The sequence below is a fragment of the Marmota flaviventris genome, chromosome 7 (genome assembly GCF_047511675.1).
Source record: "Marmota flaviventris isolate mMarFla1 chromosome 7, mMarFla1.hap1, whole genome shotgun sequence".
NCBI classification, from domain to species: domain Eukaryota; kingdom Metazoa; phylum Chordata; class Mammalia; order Rodentia; family Sciuridae; genus Marmota; species Marmota flaviventris.
This window is the reverse complement of record NC_092504.1, coordinates 49,908,811-49,932,678: the sequence shown is the minus strand read 5'-3', so window position 1 is coordinate 49,932,678 and position 23,868 is coordinate 49,908,811. Positions and strand designations below refer to the sequence as shown.

The window sequence follows — 23,868 nt, the reverse complement described above, 5'->3', positions numbered from 1 at the left end:
AGATATGTATGTAAAAACATACAATGCCCTTCAAGTACTAAGGCTTAAAATGGAAATACTGTCTCTACTGTCCACATTCCACTAGTCAAAGTAAGTCAAAATGACAAGTCCAGCAACAGCAAGCATCTCTTCCTGAAGAAATGGGATGAGGATTAGAACAAATATTTACTAAAATTTATCAATTTGCAACAGTTCTTCAATTTCCCCCAAACCACTTAAATTACCTTTATCCACAAAGTAAAATAAGAAATATATTAGAGTGAGAAGAGTTTTCAGATTGGGTGAATTGAAAATATTTGATGTTTAAAGAAGTAGATATGTTCTACTTTTTAGAAAACTGATGTCTTTTCCCAAATGATGCTGTGTATGTTAGAATGGGGGTTACCTGAATCATTAGGGAAATTGATGACACATTTTATGATTTCACATATTTGTGTGTGTGTGTGTGTGTGTATAAAATTTGTACAGTGTCTTTTCTACCCTGCACTAAGTATTTTTTAGTTATATTTTCATAGCTCTGTATGTAATAATTTATATGTAATTTATCTTTCCATCTGTTCTTTCTGTGTTTTTGTAGACATTTTTTCTTCACTGTGTTTACTGTCAGTTTCTGGTTTACATATTATAATTACTCTTCCAAATGAATTTCTAATAGTTATTGTTTTTCATATTACTTAATTGTCATTCCTCTAAGCAGAATCAATAGCATTTTGGAGTTATCACTTAATTTTAGAAGTTTAAGAAAGTGGTCCAAACTTTTACAAAGAAGTGGTAGCACCATTGCCAGCTCTGAGCATTGTGGAATCTTAGCTCTTAAAAGTACCACTCTTACTGTTACCAGCAAAGTCTTTGATTAATTTGACCAATTTTGAGATAAAAATCAAGGAGAGACAAGCAATAGCAACCAAATGAGATTTTATTGGAGTTTATGCTTGAGCATAAGGGAAATAGTGCCCAGGTCAAGTGTTCCTGACTGGCTTTCCCAATGCACAAGGAGTAAAGATTAAAAAGCCAAAGAAGTGGGTTCATGCAGACTGACAGTCACTTGATGTGTATAATCTCAGGATTTTTGCACACATTTTGTCAGCTATTTGATCTGGCACCAGGGTTTTCACTTGAAGTGGAGATTTGCACACATGCATCAATTCATTCTGAACTAGACTCTTGACTCACAAAAGATGGTCAAGACACTCACTGCTGCCGCTCCAGAAATATTATATCTCAGTCATATCCTGGCAGGAGTTTCAGGACAGCATTGGGGAAGAATCAGGAGCTCCTGTATCTGGTCATTGGTGGAAAACATTTTTTTTTTTCTTTTCTTTTTTCTTCTTTTTTGAAAGCAGCTTTTATTCGGTGTTATTAGGTTGGAAACCTTGGTAGGAGGGTCAGGGGGCCCTTCCTTCTCTAAATACAAGACAATTTTTCTCTAAAACAGACTTTATTTTGAATGTGATAAAGCTTTTTCGTGTCCATGAAATGAAATATGAGATAAAGTAATAATGCACCAAATGTCAACTATAATCAGTTAAAATTTAAAAGTGAATTTTGGGGTCAACTAACAAGTACCATTTACCTTTCTATTTACTGTTTTATGTTTCAATTTCCTCTGATGAAAAATTAATATTAATAAAGAGAGTTTTGGGGTGGCCAATGCAGAAATACTTATTTTTCCCATTTGTGTAATTAGTTGTGATTTATGAAAATGAATAAATTACTGTGATGCTAATTTGTCCTTTTTAAGATGCTAAAATCTGGCTACAAAATAGAAGTTATTATGAATAAACTCCCTGATGAAGCCACTGGGACATCAATTTAACAATCAAAAGGTCTTATGTGCTCTGTTAATTATCATAGTCTCTTTGTGTTCTGAGTACAACTAAAGGACTGAAAGGGCAGATAAGCACAGTCTTGTGGCTAATTGAGTAGATGTCTGAATCAATTAGTGGTTAATTTTTTCTTAAGTTTTTGTCTAAAAGCGCTGTAGAAAGGGCAGATCTCAAAAACTCATTCAGATCAGAACTTTTCTGACATGAAATTTAAGAAAAAATTTGTTGTTAGTTTTAATACAATCCCATTCAACATGTAGGTTTCTTTCAGGAAAACATAATCTTAGCTTAAAGGAGTGCAGCTTTGAGGGGGGAAAAAAAAGTCCTATATAGAATTAAAAGGTGGTCATTCAAATTATTATGATATAAAAAAATAGCATAGTATTCCATTTAAGAAAGATATTGCTAATCTGATTAATGAATGTGAATTCGTATACTCTTTTCACATGAATTTACATAAATTCATTGTTTACTTTTACAAAAGCTAAAATTTCATTATGTGCTTTGCAGAATACTAACTGTTGGCACACAATTTACAGTCACAGCAGGTCATTGTCCTCAAAATCCTTATAGGTTGAACAAATATAAAATAAGTTACCCTCATAAGGTGCCAAAGGAACACACACTAAATCCTTATTGAGAGGTTGTTGCTCATCAAATGTTTTCAAAATCTGGGAGCCCTTGAAAAAACTGATGGACAAATATTTGTTACTCTAGGAATAGCACAGGTTTTAGGCTACCCTCTTAGAAGAAGTAACATAAAAGTGATGAGTGAATAAATAACTGAGATAAAACAATGGAGTCTATTAAAATAAGTCATGTTTTAAAAAAAATAAGTATTAGATGTCAATCATAAAAATTGCAATTAAATACAAAGTGCAAAACATATAAATGTATATTACATTCTCTATAAACTAGTTTTCTAATATTTTCTAAAATGTTTTAGAGAAGAGTAATGATATAAAATATCAAAAATTTTTATATTTACAGAATTTTTCACATAAATGAGAATTAATATCATTGCCTAAGGCTTAAATCTTACAATTTTCTTATAAATTTTCTCATAAATTAACCACATAATTAAATAAATAAAAATAATTCTCACAATTTGCTGAATCTTTGTAGTCTTATTAAGCCAAAGAATATGATAATTTTTATTTATTTATTCATTATTAGAATAAAATTAATAATATTAATAAGAATTGCCTGGTCAATTATTATATGCTTGACTATGCATTTTTCACTTAACTCTTCCATAATAGAGTTAAAGCTATCTTAATGTAGCACAAATAAGTAAAATACATGCTTGTATAATTATCATATATTTCATCAAGCTTCTATTCATATTCAGAGAAAAGATATATATTTTATTAAGTGATCAAATGAAAATAATCAGAGCTGGAGGATGTGAATTCCAATTTGAGAGTTTGATAAGAATAAAGCCAAAAAGTCAAAAACCACTATGATGGCTTCATCCATTTTATGGTAATATCATCTTTAAGAACTTTATAATTTAGATGAGTAAAATTTTCTTTTATTCATTTTTATACTTTAAAGAGGTAGTTTTAGTAAATTAAGACAAAAATTTGGTCAAACCATTATTCAGTTAAAGGATCCAAATACCATACCTTGAATGTATTTTAATGGACCTTTCAAATATTTAGCTGGAGATTTTAGTAACATAAACATGGGGCTTCTAAAGGTGATTTTTCACATGCTAAATCTGACAAACATTTCCTTCTATGCTACATAAATCAATTTCATGTTCTTATACTTCCTTGTGCATTATGTCATATTTTTAATTGCTAATTTCATGAATTTTGAAGACAGAAACTGGATGTTTAGGACAGAGAAAATTGCAAAATATGTTTTAGAGATAAATCTTTGACTAAACTCATAAAATAACATAATTATTGATATCCATAAATATAATTTTTAAAAGATATGTTATTATTTGTAATGTATCAAGATGGCAAATTAGCAGTAATTAAAAGCTAAACAAACTAAATATGCTTACTTTATAAAAAGATTATTCCCTATTCATATTAAAATATATTTCCTTCTTAAATGTATAGAAAAAAATTAACACTTTTTCTTATGTTTTCTCTTTTCCTTTTTCAGGTGACACAAAGAGCTACTATTCATGATGTTAAACAAAAGTTTCATAAAACATGTAAGTTGTACATATAATTTAGAATATGTATTATTTTCTTTCAAAATAGCTCTAATTTATGTATAAAAATAAGTTAAATATTGTGATAGCAAGAGTTATAGAAATCATATTTTCGCAGGGAACTAAGAGTTAATTCTTCTTCACTGTAAATATTTTCACGTTTAACACAAATTTGTGCTTTATTCTTCAGCAATATATTTTTGTTTATTAGTATTATTTTATTTATTTCACCCATTTTACTTTATCATAAATTATTTCTTTTCATCATTTAAATTTATTTTATCCTAAAAGAATAAAAGTCATTAATTGACGTAAAGTATTTATATAAGCAAATATTTTATTCCATTATTTATACTGGTCAAATTTTTTCCACATAGAAATTCTTAATAGAAACATGCATATTTTATTACTTAATTTTATTTTTGTATTTGTTATTCTTTAATTTGTGTATTAGAGGTATTTTTTAAATTAATTTTTAAAAAATAAATGACAGCAGAATGCCTTACAACTCTTTTTTAAATTTTTTTTAATTTTTTATTAGTTGCTCATGACAATACAATGATCTTGACATGTCATACATTTTATTCAAATGGGGTATGAATTCTAATTTTTCTAAGTGTACAGGTTGCAGGATCACATTGGTTATATGGCTATATATATATATATATATATATATATATATATAGCAATACTAGTGTCTATTGTCTTATTACACATATACAGCACAATTTTTCATATCTCTGGTTGTATATAAAATATGTTTACACCAATTCATGTCTTCATGCATGTACTTTGGATAATGATGTCCATCACATTCCACCATCCTTGCTAACCCTGTGCCCACTCCTTTTTATCCCCCCACCCTATCTAGAGTTATCTATTCCTCCCATGCTCCCCCTGCCTACCCTGTTATGAATCAGCCTTTTTATATCAGAGAAAATATTCAGCATTTGTTTTTTGGGGATTGGCTAACTCCACTTAGCATTATCTTCTCCAGTGCCATCCATTTACCTGTGAATGCCATTAATAACTATGATTACTTTCTGAACAGGGTTCATTACAATTTACTTAAAATATTTATATTTGGTATACTTTTTGTAGATTTTTGTTTTTATATCTTTTTAATGAAATTTATTGTAATCGTTAAACATTGTAAAAATGTCTGTAATTACTTGGAACCATGTTTTTTACTCACTTTATTTTTTGAGCACTTTTATTTTGTACAGAAAAAAATTAAATGGAAAATACAGACATTTTACAACTACTGATGACCCAATACATGCCTACTTTCTCCTGTTTTAAGTATCCCCCCCCCCAAAAAAAGTGGTGTATTTACTATCATTGATTATAATTTCAATCATAATGACAAAAATCACTGGGGTTAACTTATGGTGTTTATTTCATATTAGTTTTGCTAGAGAGCACTTAAAAAAATGGGACTTTCTTGAACAATGCTTCTTTTGTAAAAATAATCTTGAAGTTGACAATTAAATGTATTAAGCCATTTAATAATATTGAAGAGAAAAATGAGATTTCATTATTTTCTTTTAAGAAAAATATAGAATACGTACAGTACGGAATACTTTCTGTAAATATAGCATCATCTCAGGAATAACGACTACTTCAGAGAAGGTAGAAGATTGTCATTAGCCTTCAAAAAAAAGGCTCATATAACCAATGTAACAAAAAATTGTAAACATTTTGGGGAACAACTGTTTAGAATTTAGAATTGGAACAATATATGGGAAACATATATGGGAAGAAATAGAATTCTTTAAAAAAATTCTTACATAATTTTAAATTCTTGAGGAGGCAAGTACTGATAATTTAAAAAAAGAGACAAAAATTAAAAAGAAAGAAAATAGCACAGCATTGTAATGAGATTAAAACTAAATACCAATAGAATAGAAGAAAAATGGACAGAACCACATAAATACAGTCATCTGATACTTGACAAAGGTGCCAAAATCATATATTGGAGAAAAGATACCCTTGTTATCAAATGATGCTAGGAAAAGAAGATATCTATATGTTCTAGGAAAATGAAATATGAAAGATATCCCTATCTTTCACCCTCCACAGAAATCTATTCAAAGTGGATCAATGACCTACGAATTATGCCAGAAATCTTTGTCAGCTACTCCTCCAATGGGGGATTATTTTCCAGAATATATAGATAACTCAAAAATCTTAATGGCAAATGTCAGAACCGCCCTCAGACAGGGGTTGGGGAGAATCGCTAGACCAGCTAGTGTCTCCGGGCGGAGCCAGAGGGTCAGTGTCCACAACCCGGCCAGCCACCCAGCGGAGATTACACAGCAACTGCACTTTAATTGCAGAGTGGGAGGACTTACATAGTGAAAGAAAGAAGAGAAGGGGTGGGCAAAGGCAGGAGCCAATCAGAGATATGTGTGCCCCTGTTGCTGGGGAGTTATTCTTTGTGTTTGCGGAAGCCATATCTTGGGACCTTTCAGGCACGAATGTGTAAATCATTTCCTCATTTCAATTTGCCACATACACTGAAATTCCACAAGATCAGAATCACAAGACTGTTTTTTCATACAGTTGTAGCTCTGTGGTAAACATAGGCCCCAACAGGCAAAAACAAGTAACTCCATCAATAAATGGGCAAAAGAACTAAACATTTTTTTTTAAAGAAGAATTACCTATGGCCAACAAATATATATATATATATATATATATATATATATATATATATATATATATATATATATATATATTCACTACATGTAGCAATCATGGAAATGCAAATCAAAACTATACTGAGATTTCATCTCACTCAATTACAATGGCAATCATAAGGAACACAAATAATAAGAAATAGTGGAGTAAAGGTACACTGTGACATTGTTGATAGATAGGACTACAAATTAGTACCACTTTGAAAAGCAGTTTTAGAATTCCTTGACAAATGGGGTATGGAACTCTTCTTTTGACCCAGTCATCCCACTCCTTGGTTTTTACCCAAAATAAATAAAATCAGAGTATAGAGTGTTAGAGACACATTAATGTTCATGGGAGCACAATTCACAATAGTGAACTTATGAATTCAGCCCAGGTGCCTATCAACAGAAGAATGGATAAAAGAAAATGTGGTATATATACAGAATGGAATTTTACTTAGCAATAAAAAAGAATGAAATTATGGCATTTGCTGGTAAATGGATGTAACTGGAGAACATCATGTTAAGTGAAGTAAACCCAAGTCAGAAACTCAAGAGTTAAATGTTTTCTTCCATGTTTGGAAACCATAATAAAATATGGAAGCAAAATGAGACAATAGAAGGGAGATCCATGGAGTAGAAGAAGGGGGTAGGGGTGAAGATTGCAAAAAAAGGAGAAACTGAGGAATAACATTAACCAAATTATGCTATGTACATATATGAATTTACCACAGTGAATTTCACTCTTATGTATATTCTAAAGCACCAACTTAAAATCAATCAATAAATATAAGGAAGACCAATAGATTAGATGAAGGGGAATAGAGAAAGAAAGAAGAGAAGGAAAAGAGAAAGTCCTGGAGACTGAAATGGAACAAATTGTATTCCGTGCATGAAGGAGCATGTCAAAATAAACCCTACTATTATGCACAACTATAATTAACTAACAAAATATTTTTAAAATAAAATAAAAAGACATTAAAAAATAAATTGATCTTGGATTGTAGAAATGAGAAGACATTTGAAAATGATTTCTTTTTAAACTGAAAGATCAAAAGATATAACAAAATGATTGCACTGTAAAAATTATGACAAGGTAATAAGTATATTTATTGTCTAAAAATGACATCTAAGTTTAATCTACTTTTTATGGTTTAAGTATTAGGTGTCCCCCAAAAGCTCTTGTGAGACAATTTATGAAAGTTTACAGGAGAAATTTATGAAAGTTTATTAGATTATGAGAGTTTTAAGCTAATCAGTGCATTTATCCCCTAATAGGAATTAGCTGGATGGTTACTGTAGGCAGGCAGGGTCTGGCTGGAGGAAGAGTAATGGAGCTCTCTTACTCGGCTTTCTCATGGCCATGTCCTGAAATGCTTTACTTGAGCCAAGAGCAATGGAAACAGCTGTCTGCAGAATAAAACCTCTGAAACTGTGAACCTGGAATAAACTTTTCCTCCTATAAAATTGTTCTTCTTAGCTATTTTGGTCACAGGGTCAAAAAGGGGGACTAAAAACATTATGTGTATAAACAATCACCTTAAAAGAAAACTATGGCTTATTTTATGATGGTATACACACATTACAGTTATGTAAAACCTTAAATACTAGATTGAGAATTTTGGTGTTTATGTGATTGGGGCCCATTTCTATTAATTAGAAAAAAAAATGAAGCCAAGCAACATTTAGAAAATCTTAGAAATATCTGAATGCATAAACTTGCTAATTAAAAATTAGCAATAACATGGTTAGTTGCAATAGCTATAGTAAGACTTAAGGATTGGTTGACCATGATCATTTTCTTTTGCAGGCATAGTTTGAGACGTTAAGACGCTTATTTAAACTCTGACCTTTATACTTTTTAAAAAATTCTCTTAACTTTGACAGTTATACAAATTTATTTAAAGGCTATAAATACTCAGGCATGGTGGTACAGATCTGTAATTCCAGCTACTGAGAGGCTGAGGCAGGAGGGCCCCAAGTCCCAAAATTAGCATATGCAAATTAAGGAGATCCTATCTTAAAAATTAAAAAATGTTGAATATTTGGCTTAGTGGTAGAACACTACTGGGTTCAATCCCCCTATACCACAAAAAATAAATCATAAAATAAACTAGAAAAAGAGAAATAATTTTCAGCATTTTTTGCATTTATTATACTATCTTTCAAAATCTTACTGTTCTTTAGTTGTCATAAATGATAGAAACACAAAAGCATATTTTGCTGCACTACATTACAAAAAATATTTAAAAATCAATTCAGTTTTATATATTATACTTAATATGCTTGCCAAAACATAAAAGACATTTAAAAATACTGCTAACATTAGAATCTGGAATGATTTGGACAATGGTAACTTTTTAAAAATTATCTGTTCATTGTTTTAAGATCTTATATACTTAGTGTATTTTAAAACAAGATAACATTGAATTCTAAAACATATATAAAAAGAATAATCATACATATACAAAACCGCAATATCAAATTTTTACAAACTTACTCCTAGAGTTTTTAACACCTAATAGATATTTTTTCTTTTGGTTTTACTGATACTCTTCATTTTCAGGACTAATCTTATAAGTAAATGAATAAATAAACAACTTTTATCATAACCCTGTGCTTTCAAACACTGTGTTTCCTTTATTTTATCTCTAACCTTTGTTCCCTTAGTTTTTCCTAAGTGATAGTGATCTTGATATTTTGTCTCTCTACCACTTCTCCAACATAAGCTTTACATTTCTTTTATTTTAGAGTTTATTTGGCTGTTATTTTTTCTACCCCTTTACAATGATTATCTCAATGCTCTTCCAAGGTTAACAATTTTTAGTTCTTTGTTTTTGTAAGAATCACCATTTAGATGACTCTAAAGAAACAGAAATGAGGAAACCACACTTAATGTGTGCATTGATACGAAGGAAAGAGCAATGGCCTCCATGAAAGAGAAACAGCTGTGAAATTCATCATATGTTGTGCTTACACATGCAAACATGTAACTTCACCTATTTCTTTTGTTGTCCTCCCTCAATGCTTCAAAAAATGCATGAAGTTACCTCTACTAGGACTACTCTGTTAGTCTTTCTTTATCTCTACACATGTGCCCCTTAACACTTGTAATTATCACTACTCTCCTTGTATCTTCAAATATCTCTTAGAAATCTTTCTGATTTGGGGTAAAAATGGAAGTTCATAACCCACTTGAATCTAAGGTATGAAATATGATATGTCAAGAGCTTTGTAATGTTTTGAACAACCAATAAAAAAAATAAAACAGTGCAGAAGGTAAAAAAAAAAAAAAAAGAAAGAAAGAAATCTGGCAATCTTCACACAATGTCCCTGTATTTCATGCCCTATTAATTCTCACTTTCTCATAAAAGTTGCACAGAATAAACATTATTATAAAAATTGAGTGATCCTCCTGCCTCAGCCTCCTGAGTATCTGGCATCATAAGCATGGGGCACTGCACCAGGCTATTTATATATTTTGTATAATTAAAATAGTATCAAGAAGAGAAGATTTTGAAAAAGTAGAAAAGGTCACAGAATAAATAAGTCTTTTAAAGATTAAAACTGTGCTCATAAAAGACATTAAAAGAGTGTTCAATAAATTCTTGAATCTTAAAGCTATTGAAACTAACCATGCTATTGTTGTATTTTTCATTACCAATTATGACCCTGGATATTTCTATAAAGTATTATGTGAGTCCAGGTGACACTGTGACACAAAATGTGTAACTATATTTTAAAATTTCAATAAAGATTTTAAAAACTTCACATTTATTTTTTATTACATATTCTAGAACTGTCATATTATGGTTTCAGGTTATTCAAGTCAACTACTATCTTTTATTTTCTATTTTAAATGTAATTTATCTTAATGTACAATATGTCTTTATTTGATTATGTTTAAAATAAAAAAAATTAACCAATTTATAGATCCATTTGGCTTTTATTAGTAATGTATGATCACTTTAATGATTGTTTAGTGGGGATAAAAACAGTGTAATTTAAACCATGTTTTTGAAGTTAGGTGAAATATAAAAAGCAATGAGTATTTGAAGAATATTACAATTCAAACTTTCTGAACTGGCAAATCATATACCTTTTAATATTATTCTTTAAATTATGTGAATAATTATATTTTGAAAACATATTAAAATTTACACAGAACTAGCAAGATGAACCATGTGAGATTTTGATTCAAGTGAGTATATGTACCAAACAAATACTAGTTTTCTTTGTAGATAGTGGTAAATACTATGGAAAGTTTCTTGAGATTAAAATTGCAATATTCTTTTTATCAATTATTAAGTAATCTATGTTTTATAGTGTTTTCAGATAATGTTTCTTCTAAAATTATCAAAATCATTTAGGATAAATAAAGAGTAAATAAAGAAAGTCATTATAAATAAAACCACTATGTAGAAGAGTACTTTACATATATTCTGCTCCAAAATTTTGTGTGAACTTGGCATATATTTGTCAAAGTTAATGTAAAAAAATGTGTGTTTAAGATATCAGAAAGAAACTGTGAAGTGTTAGGAATAAAGCGAGCTTTTGTCTTTTGATGTTAGTCTTGTTACCATTTATTTTTCTGTCCTCAGATCTATAAATTATTAGCATCCTTGTGCTCCTCAAACATTATCACTCAGATATTTACACAACTCTCTCAATTTTTGTCATCTTCTGGGATTGGTAAAATGTGTTTTCTTAGGACAATTTACTTCCAAAAACAAAACTGTCCCTCAATACTTCAAAATCAACATTTCTTATTCAAGCAAGTTTCTCTTTGTTAATTTTCTTATTTTCCACAAATGATTAAAACATTATTGTTTCTTGGTTTTTTAGACAGTTGAATTGCCTTTAGAAAATTGTTTATTTAATTTAAATTTTCTCCTAGGCCGAGTACTCTTATTAATTTTTCCATGTTTGCTCATGCCTTTTTATACCAGTTAATGAGATTTCTTTATTTTTAAAAAAACACTTAGTTATCAAGACTTATGTACTTTCTTCCTATATGAGAATTGCCCTGAATATCCTAATTTATACTCTCATGTGTTTTTACATTTTAGAATGATTGTTAACATCAAATTTGAGCGTTGCCATCAAGTACTGTGCTTACAATACTGAGTGTTCTAGTTTAGCTATTTTGCATTAACATTTTAAATAAGAGAAAATTTTATTAAATTTTATAAAACTCTTACTCATTGCCATGAACCTCCTAATATATTTCCATGTAGGAAATTTCTAAAATATCATGACAACCCTATAATCACTTAAGTACAATAATAATTTTCATTTAATGAATAAAATTCTTTAAACAAATTTGTAAGGCTTGCTCAAGATCACATAGCTAATAAAAGTCAGAGCTGTGATTTACACAGAGACAATATGTCTCTGTACCTGTCCTAAAACCAACTTCTGTTACCACTTTTATATTTTCTATTTGTCACCAATTTTAGATGTCCAAACAATACTGGTTATTTTATTGGGGAAAAGCTATCATTAGTTCTCAAATTTAAACCGGGAACTAGAAAGTTCATTTTAGGAAATGTGTAATGAATAAGAATAATGTAAATCTAATCACAGTTCACAATGAGTTATTCGTTACTAAGTTAAGAGCACAGGGATGCTAGTAATTCGTAAAACCAGCTGTCAGTAGAAATAAGGAACAATGCAAATATGCCTCGAACTTGCTAATGTAATCTTTTCCTGTGAGACTAGTGGCATATGAGCTAATGTAAAAAGTCAATGGATGATGAGCAATTGCAATGTAATTTGTACACTGACTCTGTGTCAAAAAAATAAGTTTCTGAAAGAAAAAGCAAAATCATTTTTTCCATGAATTCTTTGTTATCTATTGGTTGACAACACCATAAAAGTTTCAACATTTATTATCTATTGGATTACTTGTCTCTGCAGTTCCTGTAAAGAACCATGGGAAGAAAAGCAAGGGAAAAACAATGAAATTAATTTTAACCACACAAAGGAATATATAATTTATTAAGGCAGTTGAGAAGCATATAAATCTTTGCCAAGGGCTAGGGGATATAAAAAAGATACTAAACTTTGAAAGTTTAAAGACTAGTAATTCAGGACAAAGATAACAGAACAGAAAGATTTATCACACATAGTATGGAATAATGGGTGTTCTCTAGTGTTCTTCCACACTGGGGGAGACTTTTACCCAAGAATCTCCTGATTTCTCACCAAAAATAAGTTAGAAAACTGGTTTATGCAACCAAAGAAAGAAGTGACAAAACAATTTGAATACTATTAAATCAAATTGTAGCTAATATTTTCTCTCATGGTTTATTCAGCAAGAGAAATGATTACCCTCATCGAAAATTTAGATGGAAAAAGGGGATAAGTTAGCAAGTAATTTATGTTTATTCTTTGCAACTGTTATGATTACATTTTGTGAAAACTATGGGGAAAATGATTATTCTAGGAACTTTCTAGGAACATAAAAGGTTCATTAATAACTTTTAGCTAGTTGGTAGTAATAACAACTCTTTTGATACTATATATAAATTTGAAGATTGCAATAAATTAACAAAAAAATTAGCATTGATGCTCTGGTCATCGAAGAAATCTAAACAAGTGTGCCTACTGAACACAAAGAAAACAAATTCCATTCTTCTTTTTTCTCTTCCCCAGCTGGTCACAGCAAAAGAAATCCATTAGGTAGTTGAATCCTCAGTGAACATGAAACTTTCTCAGAAAAAAAAGTTTTCAGGAATTGCATTTTATCAATTTAAAATTAAACAGAGATTCTATTCTTTATTTGGCATACTTCATAAGTTCTTTATATAATTTATATAGCATACTGTTAATTTTTCTTCAATTTTATAAAAGAGGAGTGTCATAATTTTGTCACTCAGTAGCTATAATTGACCAAATTTTATTTTATATTATTTTTATTGCAACTGGACCTTGCCTTATTGGATCTACTTTAAAATACTGATCATATTTATATTACTATAAAATTTTGTTGTATATTCATGTACATATTTTTATATTATATTGCAATATAAATTGGTACTCATTTAAATGGGAAGAATTCTAGTATCTGATTATTTTGTATTTGCTATATTTTTCCTTTTTTGCACAAACAATAATATTCTAGAATATATTACTAAAGGCTTTGTCAAAATTATGAAATTTTTATTTTATATTAGGATTATTAATGTTACTCTTTGTAGTCATATGGTCACAGGTTTTCTCTTGATTCTTGTAGGCATTTGTCAGAATATTTCAAAGTAACAATTCTTTTACATTAATTAAAAATGTGTAAATTTAAAACAAGAAATTCTGAGGAAAGTAGTTTCCTAACTTACAAATTTCAGGGAAACCAATGATTTATTTACTTCTATAGTTCTAAGTTGCACTAAAAAATATCTAAAATGTGTATCATCTACCAGTATAATATCAAGGTCTGTAAATTTGGTGAAAAATATCCTTGAGACAAGGCGACATTTCAAATCTATCCCACTTTACTAGATATTATATAATGTTAATAATGATATGTAACAATACATTACTCAGAAGGTAGTTTCTTGTGATACATCACTAATGTTTTGTATTTTGAAATTTGCATAGTGACATAGAAGCATAATAAAATAATCTTATCTATAAGCCTACTTGATTATTTCCACTAAAAGGTCCTTGCTGTTAGTACATCCCTTAAATTTCTTAAACCTATATTTTCTTTGTGGCTTCAATATAAACTACAATATAAACCCCTGGAACATGTTTGATTTCCAAGCTACATTTGGCATTTAAAATGGACTCTTCTCTCTGTGCCTACTTTAAAATACTGGCCAAATTTATATTGCTTACTGTCATTGAATGTTCATATAAGTGTTGAAAATTCTATTTACCTATTTGATATATGATTGTTTGCTAAATCATAAGAGAATAAACTATAAGGAAGGGACTGCCATTTGCCTGTCAAGGTTCATGTAATAAAACTGTCATAACTAATAATAATTCTTAAACTGCATGAAGGGCGATCCTGTCTATATATGGTTTGTTTCTCATTATGCTACAACATTAAAGCTGCATGCTGCTGTACAATGTCAGGTTTATTTTGATTCATCCTTCATAATATGCTGATGTTTCCCAAGCCTGCTATTACAGAATAATGTTTTATAATTCCCATACTCTAGATTGTTGAGTTAGCAATCTTTGAATTGGAGCAAGCATTTAACATTATAAATGCCCCCAAATATAAAAAGAAATATTGTATTTATAGCCAAGACATTTCTTTCTTATGTATTTTTGAATATTCAACAATATGATGACATTTTAAACTCAATGGGAAGAAGATCTCTGGGTAGTGATAAAAATGGTTCATCCTATTTCCAAAAGGAATGCTCTCAATAATAAGAATCTTGAAGCAGATGCAGTACTAAAAGCATTGTTAAAAAAGTTAAAGGCAGTGCCTCAAGCTTTAATAAATATGTTTGTTTTTATTTTTTATTTTATTTTTTGCTTTTGGCAGCTACAGTTTCTAAATTCAATTGCATTTTTAGTAGGTTTATAAGAATATTTTGTGTATTATGAACAGTATAAAAAAGAAAGTGAGACTAGAGGCATGGCTTGAAGCATGAAAAAGGCCCCTCTTTTCATTCCCTCCTGAGATTTTTCTGCTTAAGAAAATTTTCAGAAAGAAATGGAATGCATTGGTATGAATTTCAATATAATAAAATAAAGACAAGCACATAGATTCTTGAGAAATTTTATTGATAATACATTTTTATTTCAAGGAAAGGTAAATTATGTTGTTTCTTATTATATATTTTTTACTAAAATGGTTGGTTAAAAAAATTTATAATTATTTTCAGTTCCTAAAATAGGTCATATTTAAAGTAGTATAGATTCTAACATTTTAAATGTTATGAAAATACAGTCGATCTCACTTAAATTCAGATGTGCTAAACTGTAACAGTATTTGCTGTTATCCCAAAAGTTAACAGTATATCAATATCTGATTTTCATGAGTGGTTTTTAAATACCATTTGCATATACTGTCTTAGCAAAGTATCCTATTTAATACAATGTTGATTATTTTTGTGAGATATTAATAGTTTGCATTCCTACTATAATAAAATAATGTGTATACTAGATATAACAATGAATCCCACCATTATAATGAACCAACAAAAGTATGGGAAAAAAGAAAGACAAATTCTTAAAAAGAATAAAATATTACTCACCTACTATTAATATAGTGTTTATCATTCTCCAAGAATTTCTCACATTATTCTATGATAACACCTTCATTAGTCAGCTTTCGTCACTGTTACTCTTAATTTTCCTGAGGAATATATTATTCATCTTTATTGCTACATAATAAGGGATTTTTATTTAAAAACACAACTTCTCTGCTCATTTGTTGATTGGGTTATTTGGTTTTTTGGCTTTAAGTTTTTGAGTTCTCTGTATATTCTGGACATCAAAGCTCTATCTGAGATACTGATGGCAAAGATTTTCTCCCATTCTCTAGTCTCTCCTTTCACATTCTTGATTTCTTCCTTTGATGTGAAGAAGCTTTTTTAAGGCCATCCCATTATTTATCCTTGGTTTTACTTGCACTTTAGGAGTCTTGAGGAAGTCAGTCCCCAAGCTGACATAATGAAAAGTTTGAACTAAATCTTCTTCTAGTAGGTACAGGTTATCTGGTCTAATGCCTAAATCCTTGATACACTTTGAGTTGAGTTTTGTGTAGGGTGAGACATAGGGGTTCAATTTCATTTTCATTTTGAATACATGCTTTTTTGTTGTTTGTCGCGACCCCTTGCCCGCAAGGAAGACGCAACTCAGGAATATTCTTTCAGCAGTTTATTCAGGTCCTTGATATTTCTTCTTCTCCCTCTCGGATGCCCCTCCCAGCCTTAATAAAGCATCTCAAGCCCCAATGCAAAGCTGCCACGTGGAGCTTTCTCATAGGGTGATAAGGGATTACGTGCCAACTCTCCAAAAAAGGAGTTGTTTATCACAGGCCACAGTGGAAGCCGGCGCCATCTTCTAATGGTGGCCACGGTCTATAGGAACGGCTCACCACAGTTGTTCTTATAATTGTTTTGTTTGTTGGTTTTGGTGTACTGAATATTAACTCAGGAACACTTTATTATTGAACTACATTCTCATTCCTTTTATATTTTTTTAATTTTGTGACAGGGTCTTGCTAAGTTACATGAAATGGCCTCAAACTCTCAACCCTACAGTTTCAGCCTCCTGAGCCACTGGGATTACAGGAATACACCACCACATCTATATTTTCAAATACACACACACACACACACACACACACACACACACACACGTATGTATTTGTAAGCAAGAAATGTTGAAGTATTAACTTTTCTAGAATAAAAATTAATTTTTTTTTACAGTTTTAAATTCTTATTTCACAGAGTTTAATACAAACACATTGAAGATAGATTTCTTTTTTTAATAGCCTTCTTTCTCTTTACTGAAAATAGTGATTCATGAGTCATCTATATCTTTCCACACATTTTACTGGTTTCTAAGAAACTAAAGGAAAAAGTCTCATCAGCTAACTGGGAACAGTCACCCGTTTAAGGTACTGATCTCTACAGAGCTATAATAATGGGAAAGGAAATAAAAAGTTAAGTGACTATAATGATAGTATATTCTCAGAATTCTTTAAGTTCCATTTTTTTAGAAGAGATTTTCTCATAAAATTCCCTACAATTATAATTCCATTTTTGTTTTTATAATTCAATACACAGCTTTAGAAGACTTTCAGACTTACATTACTGTAAAAGCATGAGGAAGAGTGTCCAATTATGTCCTTAGAGTTTTAATTCCACAGACATCTTTAAAAGCATCAACATTCTCCATAACTGAACAGCTCATAAAAACAATGTCAGAAAAATAAAATAAAACACATCAATAATCCCTTTTTTCTTTCTTTCATTTTTTAAAGATTTTACTACATAATAATCTTCTTCCTAGAATTTTTGTCTCAAGGTGTAATTAGTAAGAATAAAAAAAAAATGGCCAATTTCTACAGAGGAAATTTCTCTAATCATTTAGGCCAATCATTTGTCAAACTGGAGGGGATTTGTTGTTGTTGATGATATTGTTGTTTTTTTTTTCTTTTTTAAGGTAATATGTTACCAGATTTCATTTACTTTCTTAAAGACAAATGTAATTTCCATTAAAAAAAATTTCAATACTTAAAATTAAAGACATAATGTTGACAGAAAATTTTTGGCATTAAGAATGCTTTTTAAAATTATATTTTTGTTAAATATATTTTATCTTTAAAATTGGTTAATATGGCAGACAGTTTAAATTAACTATAATAGAGTTTATTGAAATATGTGCTATCTTTGTACTTTGTTGAAATAGTTTTCTTTGGCTGTGTGATGTTTAGCTTCTTAAAACAACAGAAATTTCTTATTTGTCAGTTGTATTAGGCTTGGGTCTGAATGAGTGTCTCAGATTCTTTGCTCCAGTCTCCAAAGGCTAAAAGTAAGTTTCTGGCATTTTTATAAAGGTTCTAGAACAATCTGCTTTCAATGTCTCATTGAGTAGTTTGTCAGAAGCCATTCTGAACTATGACAGGCTTCCTATATTTCTTTCAGTGTTGCCTCACCATCTTCAAATCAATAGCCTTGCATCCAGTCTCTCATGCTTTCAATTTAACTTCTGTCACATCTCTTCTGACTCCAATCGGTGTCTCATGTAGACTGGACCCACAAAACAAATCCAGAATAATGTATGTTTTTATTACATTTTCAATATCCCTTTTAGCATGACATGTACCAAATTTTAAGTCTGATGATTATATAAAGTCAACATCTTTTAAGGGCCATTATTCTGCTTACTACATATCTTAAGTACTCTATGTCCTTTTAACATCCTAACATTCAGTTAATTACACTGTAATATTTCTACACGTCTATATCAACTTTTTGATAGGAACATAGTAAAATGACTATCCTTAGAATCATCTAGATTCCAATTGTGCATTTAATTTCAATTATAAAATGGAAACATACTTAGCATTGCTTTTGTCATTGCTATCTCAGAGTCAAATGTCACAATTTTGAAATGAGTCAAGTTAACTACATACACTGTTTTCCAAGAAACATTAATTTTACTATAGGAGAATATTTATGTCAAATAGAGATATTTTGGAAGACAGGGTGATTTATTTGGCTGAAGTTTATGTGAAAAGTTAACATCTGCTCAAGCTATATGTAAACAAAAATAATATTTCCTTGATTGAAAAATCACTGAAAATCTCTAAGTTCAAGCATCTTTATCTGAGATGGGCAACATTATGATCAAAGCTGCATGGCTCCCCCAAAATGTATATACTACTTATATTTGCCTACCTTAATTTATATCTCCATCTGTCCCTCCTGCAATAGACTTTGCATTCCATGATGCCTTTTTGCTGATGACTCAGGACTCTGCTTAAAAACAGCTTCTTTCACTAACTTCTCCAGTAGGGATAGTACCATCTTCCTTGATGTCTATATAACCTTTTCATTGATGCACTCATACCATATTTGAATTGCTTGTGTCTCTGTTGTTACACTGTGAGTTTCTTGAAGTGATGGAATATGTATTTCCTTTCATCATTCTTCATCTAGAAAAATGCCAGTTTTAAACACCAGTAATAATCATTCTATCAATATTTGGTTAATCATTGGTCTGAGACCAAGAACAAAATAGTTATGTCATAGCTTTTGGATAGGAACATAGCAGTATGACAATTCACTCTTTATCCTTAAAATCATCTAGAATCCAGCATGCATTTCATTTCAAATATAAAGTGAACGGTGCCTAGCACTGCTTTTGTCATTGGTAGTCCAAAGTCAAATCTCACAATTTTAGAATGAATTAAATAAGTATATGTACATAGTTTTCTAAGCATCTTTAATTTTATTATAGCTTAAGAACTATATGGTAATTTTACTTTAGCTTAAGAGTTTTAAAATCTGTGTTGGTTATCTAATCTTATATGAATTACCAGTTAAAATTTCTGTTAAAACTGATTTTTAAAATGACCAATTCACAGGAGATTTTACAAATATCCCAACAATACTTACTGCAATAGTTAGGGTTCCCAAGAGAAACAGAATGACAGTGTGAGTGAGTGTGTGTGTGTGTGTGTGTGTGTGTGTGTGAGAGAGAGAGAGAGAGAGAGAGAGAGATTAAAAGGAATTAGTTCACCGGATTGTGGAGTTTTGGAGAATCCAAATTGATGGAATAGGCCATAAGACTGGAAACTCAGGAAAGAATTGCAATTTGAATTCAAAGGCTGTCTGCTGGCAGAATTATCAGCTATAATCTTTGAATGACCAGATGAGTTCTACCCACTTTATAAAGTGCAATCTGATTTATTCAAAATTTACCCATTTGTGAGTTATTATCATCCAAAAAATATCTTCACAGAAATATCTGTAAAAGAGTTTGGACACATTAGCTATATAATTTGATCTCTTATTAAAAGGGATATAATTGCTTATTCTATCTACCTTATCCATAGTTGGCATCTATAGGAAGCTTTTTTGAAAATATTATAAGGCAAAATGAGACAGTAAGAGAATTCAAATGGAAAAAACTCTGCTCTTCTGTCATCATTCTTCATGGTGAGAAAACAAAGCTATTTGACTATATTTTCTTCAATAACTTGAAATTAAAGTTGTATTCTGATCCAGTTTGTCTTTCCTTAAGGTATAGTTTTCTGCAACATAGGTAATATCCGATAACTTAAAGCAAATCCTGTTTCTATGCAGAAGGTAGAACCTTAATCTCTTCTTGTATTAAAATTTTTTAAAAGATACTATGCATTCTTTAAACACTAATCATTAAGTAATGCTACATATTTCAAAATTTCTTATAATTAGTGCCTTAGTTATTTTAGAACTCACATCAGAAAAATAATTTTTAAGAATTAGCTTCTACTTAATTTTCTAAATAGTCCTTTTGCTTTCAACTATACTATAATTGTTTACATATAAATGTTATTATTTATCTCCATCCATCTTCAATAAAGGGGTTATCATAATAATAATAATAACTAAATAATAAAAACTAAATAATAATAACTAAAACATATAAGAGTAGAAATGCAAAGGAGACAATGGGATATAAAACGTGCCTTTAGATGATGTGGCCATGTACTATTTTCAGAAGAAATGGGAGATCCTTAATGTGTCTCAAAGATCTGGACAATGTTGCATTGTAGCTTTCTTGAATTGCTGACATAAAGTGGAGGATGAGGAGGCTTCTTTCTGATCTGGAATTTTTTGTGTGTCACCAGACAGTATTATCTAGTAAGGTGCATGGTCCCAAAGGCTCATTCTTGTGAGACACATGTTCTGCTTTAGAAAATTTTTTTCATCCCCCTTCTGCATAAGGGGACACACCCTAGGCAGAAACTGCAGGAGTTAGTACATTGTAGAGTTTAAAGATCAAAGAAATTTTCACCAGCATGGTGAACAACACAGTGGAGAGAAGAGAAATACTTCAGAAAGAATAGGGGCAAGGTCTCCAGTTTGGGAAGACTTCAGAGACTATATGTGAGATAAGTCTTTCATGTGCAGGAGACTGGGAGGAACTTGCAGACAGTACTTCAGCACTATGCACCTCATTATGTGAAAGCCACATAGAAACATCTAGTGCAGAGGGCCACAGGGATAACTTTTATGTTGGGGGAAAAGAACTTAAAATGCAGTGAAAATAAAAACAATCAGCTGAAACTGCACATTTTTCTTCAATGACAAGTCTATATATGAGAAAGTCATCGGGTGTAAAGCCCATGTGGGAAAAGTCTGTGCTACATTGCTAAGCTTAAAAAATCAGAAAATTCACACAAGATATGTAGGCTTTAGAAGGGCAGGAATGTACTGTCTTATTATTTAAGAAAAGGGCTCAAACTAGAGAAGATCTCTTGAGAGTGACTTTGAGAGGCACTCAGCTGGAATTTGAACTTGATCTGCACTGGCAGTTTTCCCAATCAGTGTCAGCTGTGTGAGAAAATTTCAGGAGCTGTGTTATACTTTATCATAGTCCCAGGGCCTTGTCAGAATTATGTTAATGCCAGGGCCTACGGAAAAAGTTATTTCACACCTACTAGCTCACAGGGTCCCTATATAGCACCTACATCATTTGTGATTTTTCCATAGAAATAGCACTACTAGGATATAGATACAGAGATATGAATGTAGAGGGACATTATCATGAAGGATTGGCTCATGTGATTTTTGAAGAAGTCCTATGATCTGCTGTCTTCCATCAACAATCTGGAGATGTATGAAAGCAAGAAGGATAGTTCTAATACAAACCCAGACTCAAGAACTGGTAGAGCCCCTCCCCCCAAAAAATGCTGTAATTCAGCTACAAATATAAATGTTCAAGAACTAGAAGTGTCAGGGTTTGAGTGCAGGAGAGATGTATGCCCTCCTCAAGTTGAGAGCAAATTTGCCTTTTCAAAGCTTTTTTGTTCTGTGTGGGCCCTAAGAAGATTGGATGATGCGTGAGTATGCTGTTGAAGGTCTGTTCTCCTCTCAGTCTACTGATTCATATGCTAGTCTATTCTGTGTGTCATTTCCAAAGACATACCCTGAAGTGATATTTAGGAGTGAACTGGGCAGTTCCTAACACATACACATCAAATTAACCATTACTGTAAACCTCAGCCCCTGCTTCCCCAAGAAGCTGGGGAGACAGATTTCGATGTTTGTTCTAGTGCCTGTTGGCATCATGAGGATTCTGAATTCATTGGTGGGCCTCACTCCTTCTCACTGGCTGTTAGGACACTGAAATGACTGAGGCCCCCTCAAGAGGACTTTAACTGGAATCTGTTTCTGACTTAGAACATCTTTGTCTTCTTTAAGGACTATCTCAGTCTTGGTGTGTAAAATAATAAATGCCACTATTTTAGGACAATAAAAACAAACGATGTGGAAAATAGAACTTCTTGGGTATTTTGAGATTGTAATTCCTATTTTCTTTTACCAGTTATTCTTTTTTTTTTTTTAATGGTGCTGGGAATCAAACCCAGGGCCTTTTGCATGCAAGGCAAGCACTTTACCAGCTGAGCTATATCCCCAGCCCACCAGTTACTTGTTATTGAACACCATGATTGTTCTTGTGCATTTGCTATGTAGTTTTATTCAAAACCTCAAATCCATAACTTTTTAACTAAGAGCCATGTTTTAAATTACACTTGAAACTGCATGCACCATTTCCAAAATTCACCACAAATGTTTGCAAATTAAATAGTAGACAATTATCAAGTCTTTCACCTCAGTCTAATTTCCAATCTGAATCAAATAAACTAAAGATACTTCCTTTTTCACATTATTTATATAAAATGCTCTACATTTGATTCTCTTCTGTTAGGACACAATTTCTCATACCACACTTACAATCTCAAATTTCAAATTCTTATATCAAAAATTGTTTAAAAAGTATATATATATATATATATATATATATATATATATATATCTCCAAAACTGTACTGTTGTAGGTATATAGAGATAGAGAAACTTATAGCAAAATGTAATACAGATTATATATAAATATATGTGTATATATACACATACATGGGATATATATATATATATATATATATATATATATATATACATACACATATATTGGTGATATTGTTGTTATAATGTTATACACCTGGATATTTCCCTATGATTTTGCTACATTTTTTCCATCCCAGTTGTTAATGGTAATTGGTTTACAATGCATTCACTCATACATTCCAGAAATACTTATGCATGGAGCATTGTATTTAGGGATAGAGTATGTCTTTTTATCCACTAGAATTAAGGGAGATGTATTTTCTTCCAAGATTTATGTTCCCAGTCTTTGGGAAAGATATTTTTCTGCAGCTGGGAAGGATAATTTTCTCTCCACAAACCATGACATTTTGTTTACTCCCTACTTTTTAAAATCTATGGCTGTTAAAGATAATTGATAATTCATAATTGATAGTAATATCCTGAAAGATTTATTTATCAAAAATCTTCTGGAACATTCTGTAAACAAAACATACTTTTGTGACCTGAAACAGCTATTAAATAATTTGTGACATGGAATTATTTTAATTATTTTTCATTTAACAACATTTAGCTAATTACCTGAATAAAATTTCTAAGCTTTTTTGTTCTGTGTG

The 23,868-nt window shown here is 30.7% G+C and overlaps 1 protein-coding gene across 1 annotated transcript in view; it reads left to right on the top strand.

Moving 5' to 3' along the window:
- The window catches only part of Tecrl (trans-2,3-enoyl-CoA reductase like), an 82,208-nt gene that overhangs the window by 16,030 nt on the left and 42,310 nt on the right, over positions 1–23,868 (top strand). The window contains exon 2 of the mRNA XM_027947344.3: positions 3,948–3,999. Coding sequence (XP_027803145.1) covers positions 3,948–3,999 — 52 coding nt within the window. The remainder of the gene's footprint in view (positions 1–3,947; positions 4,000–23,868) is intronic.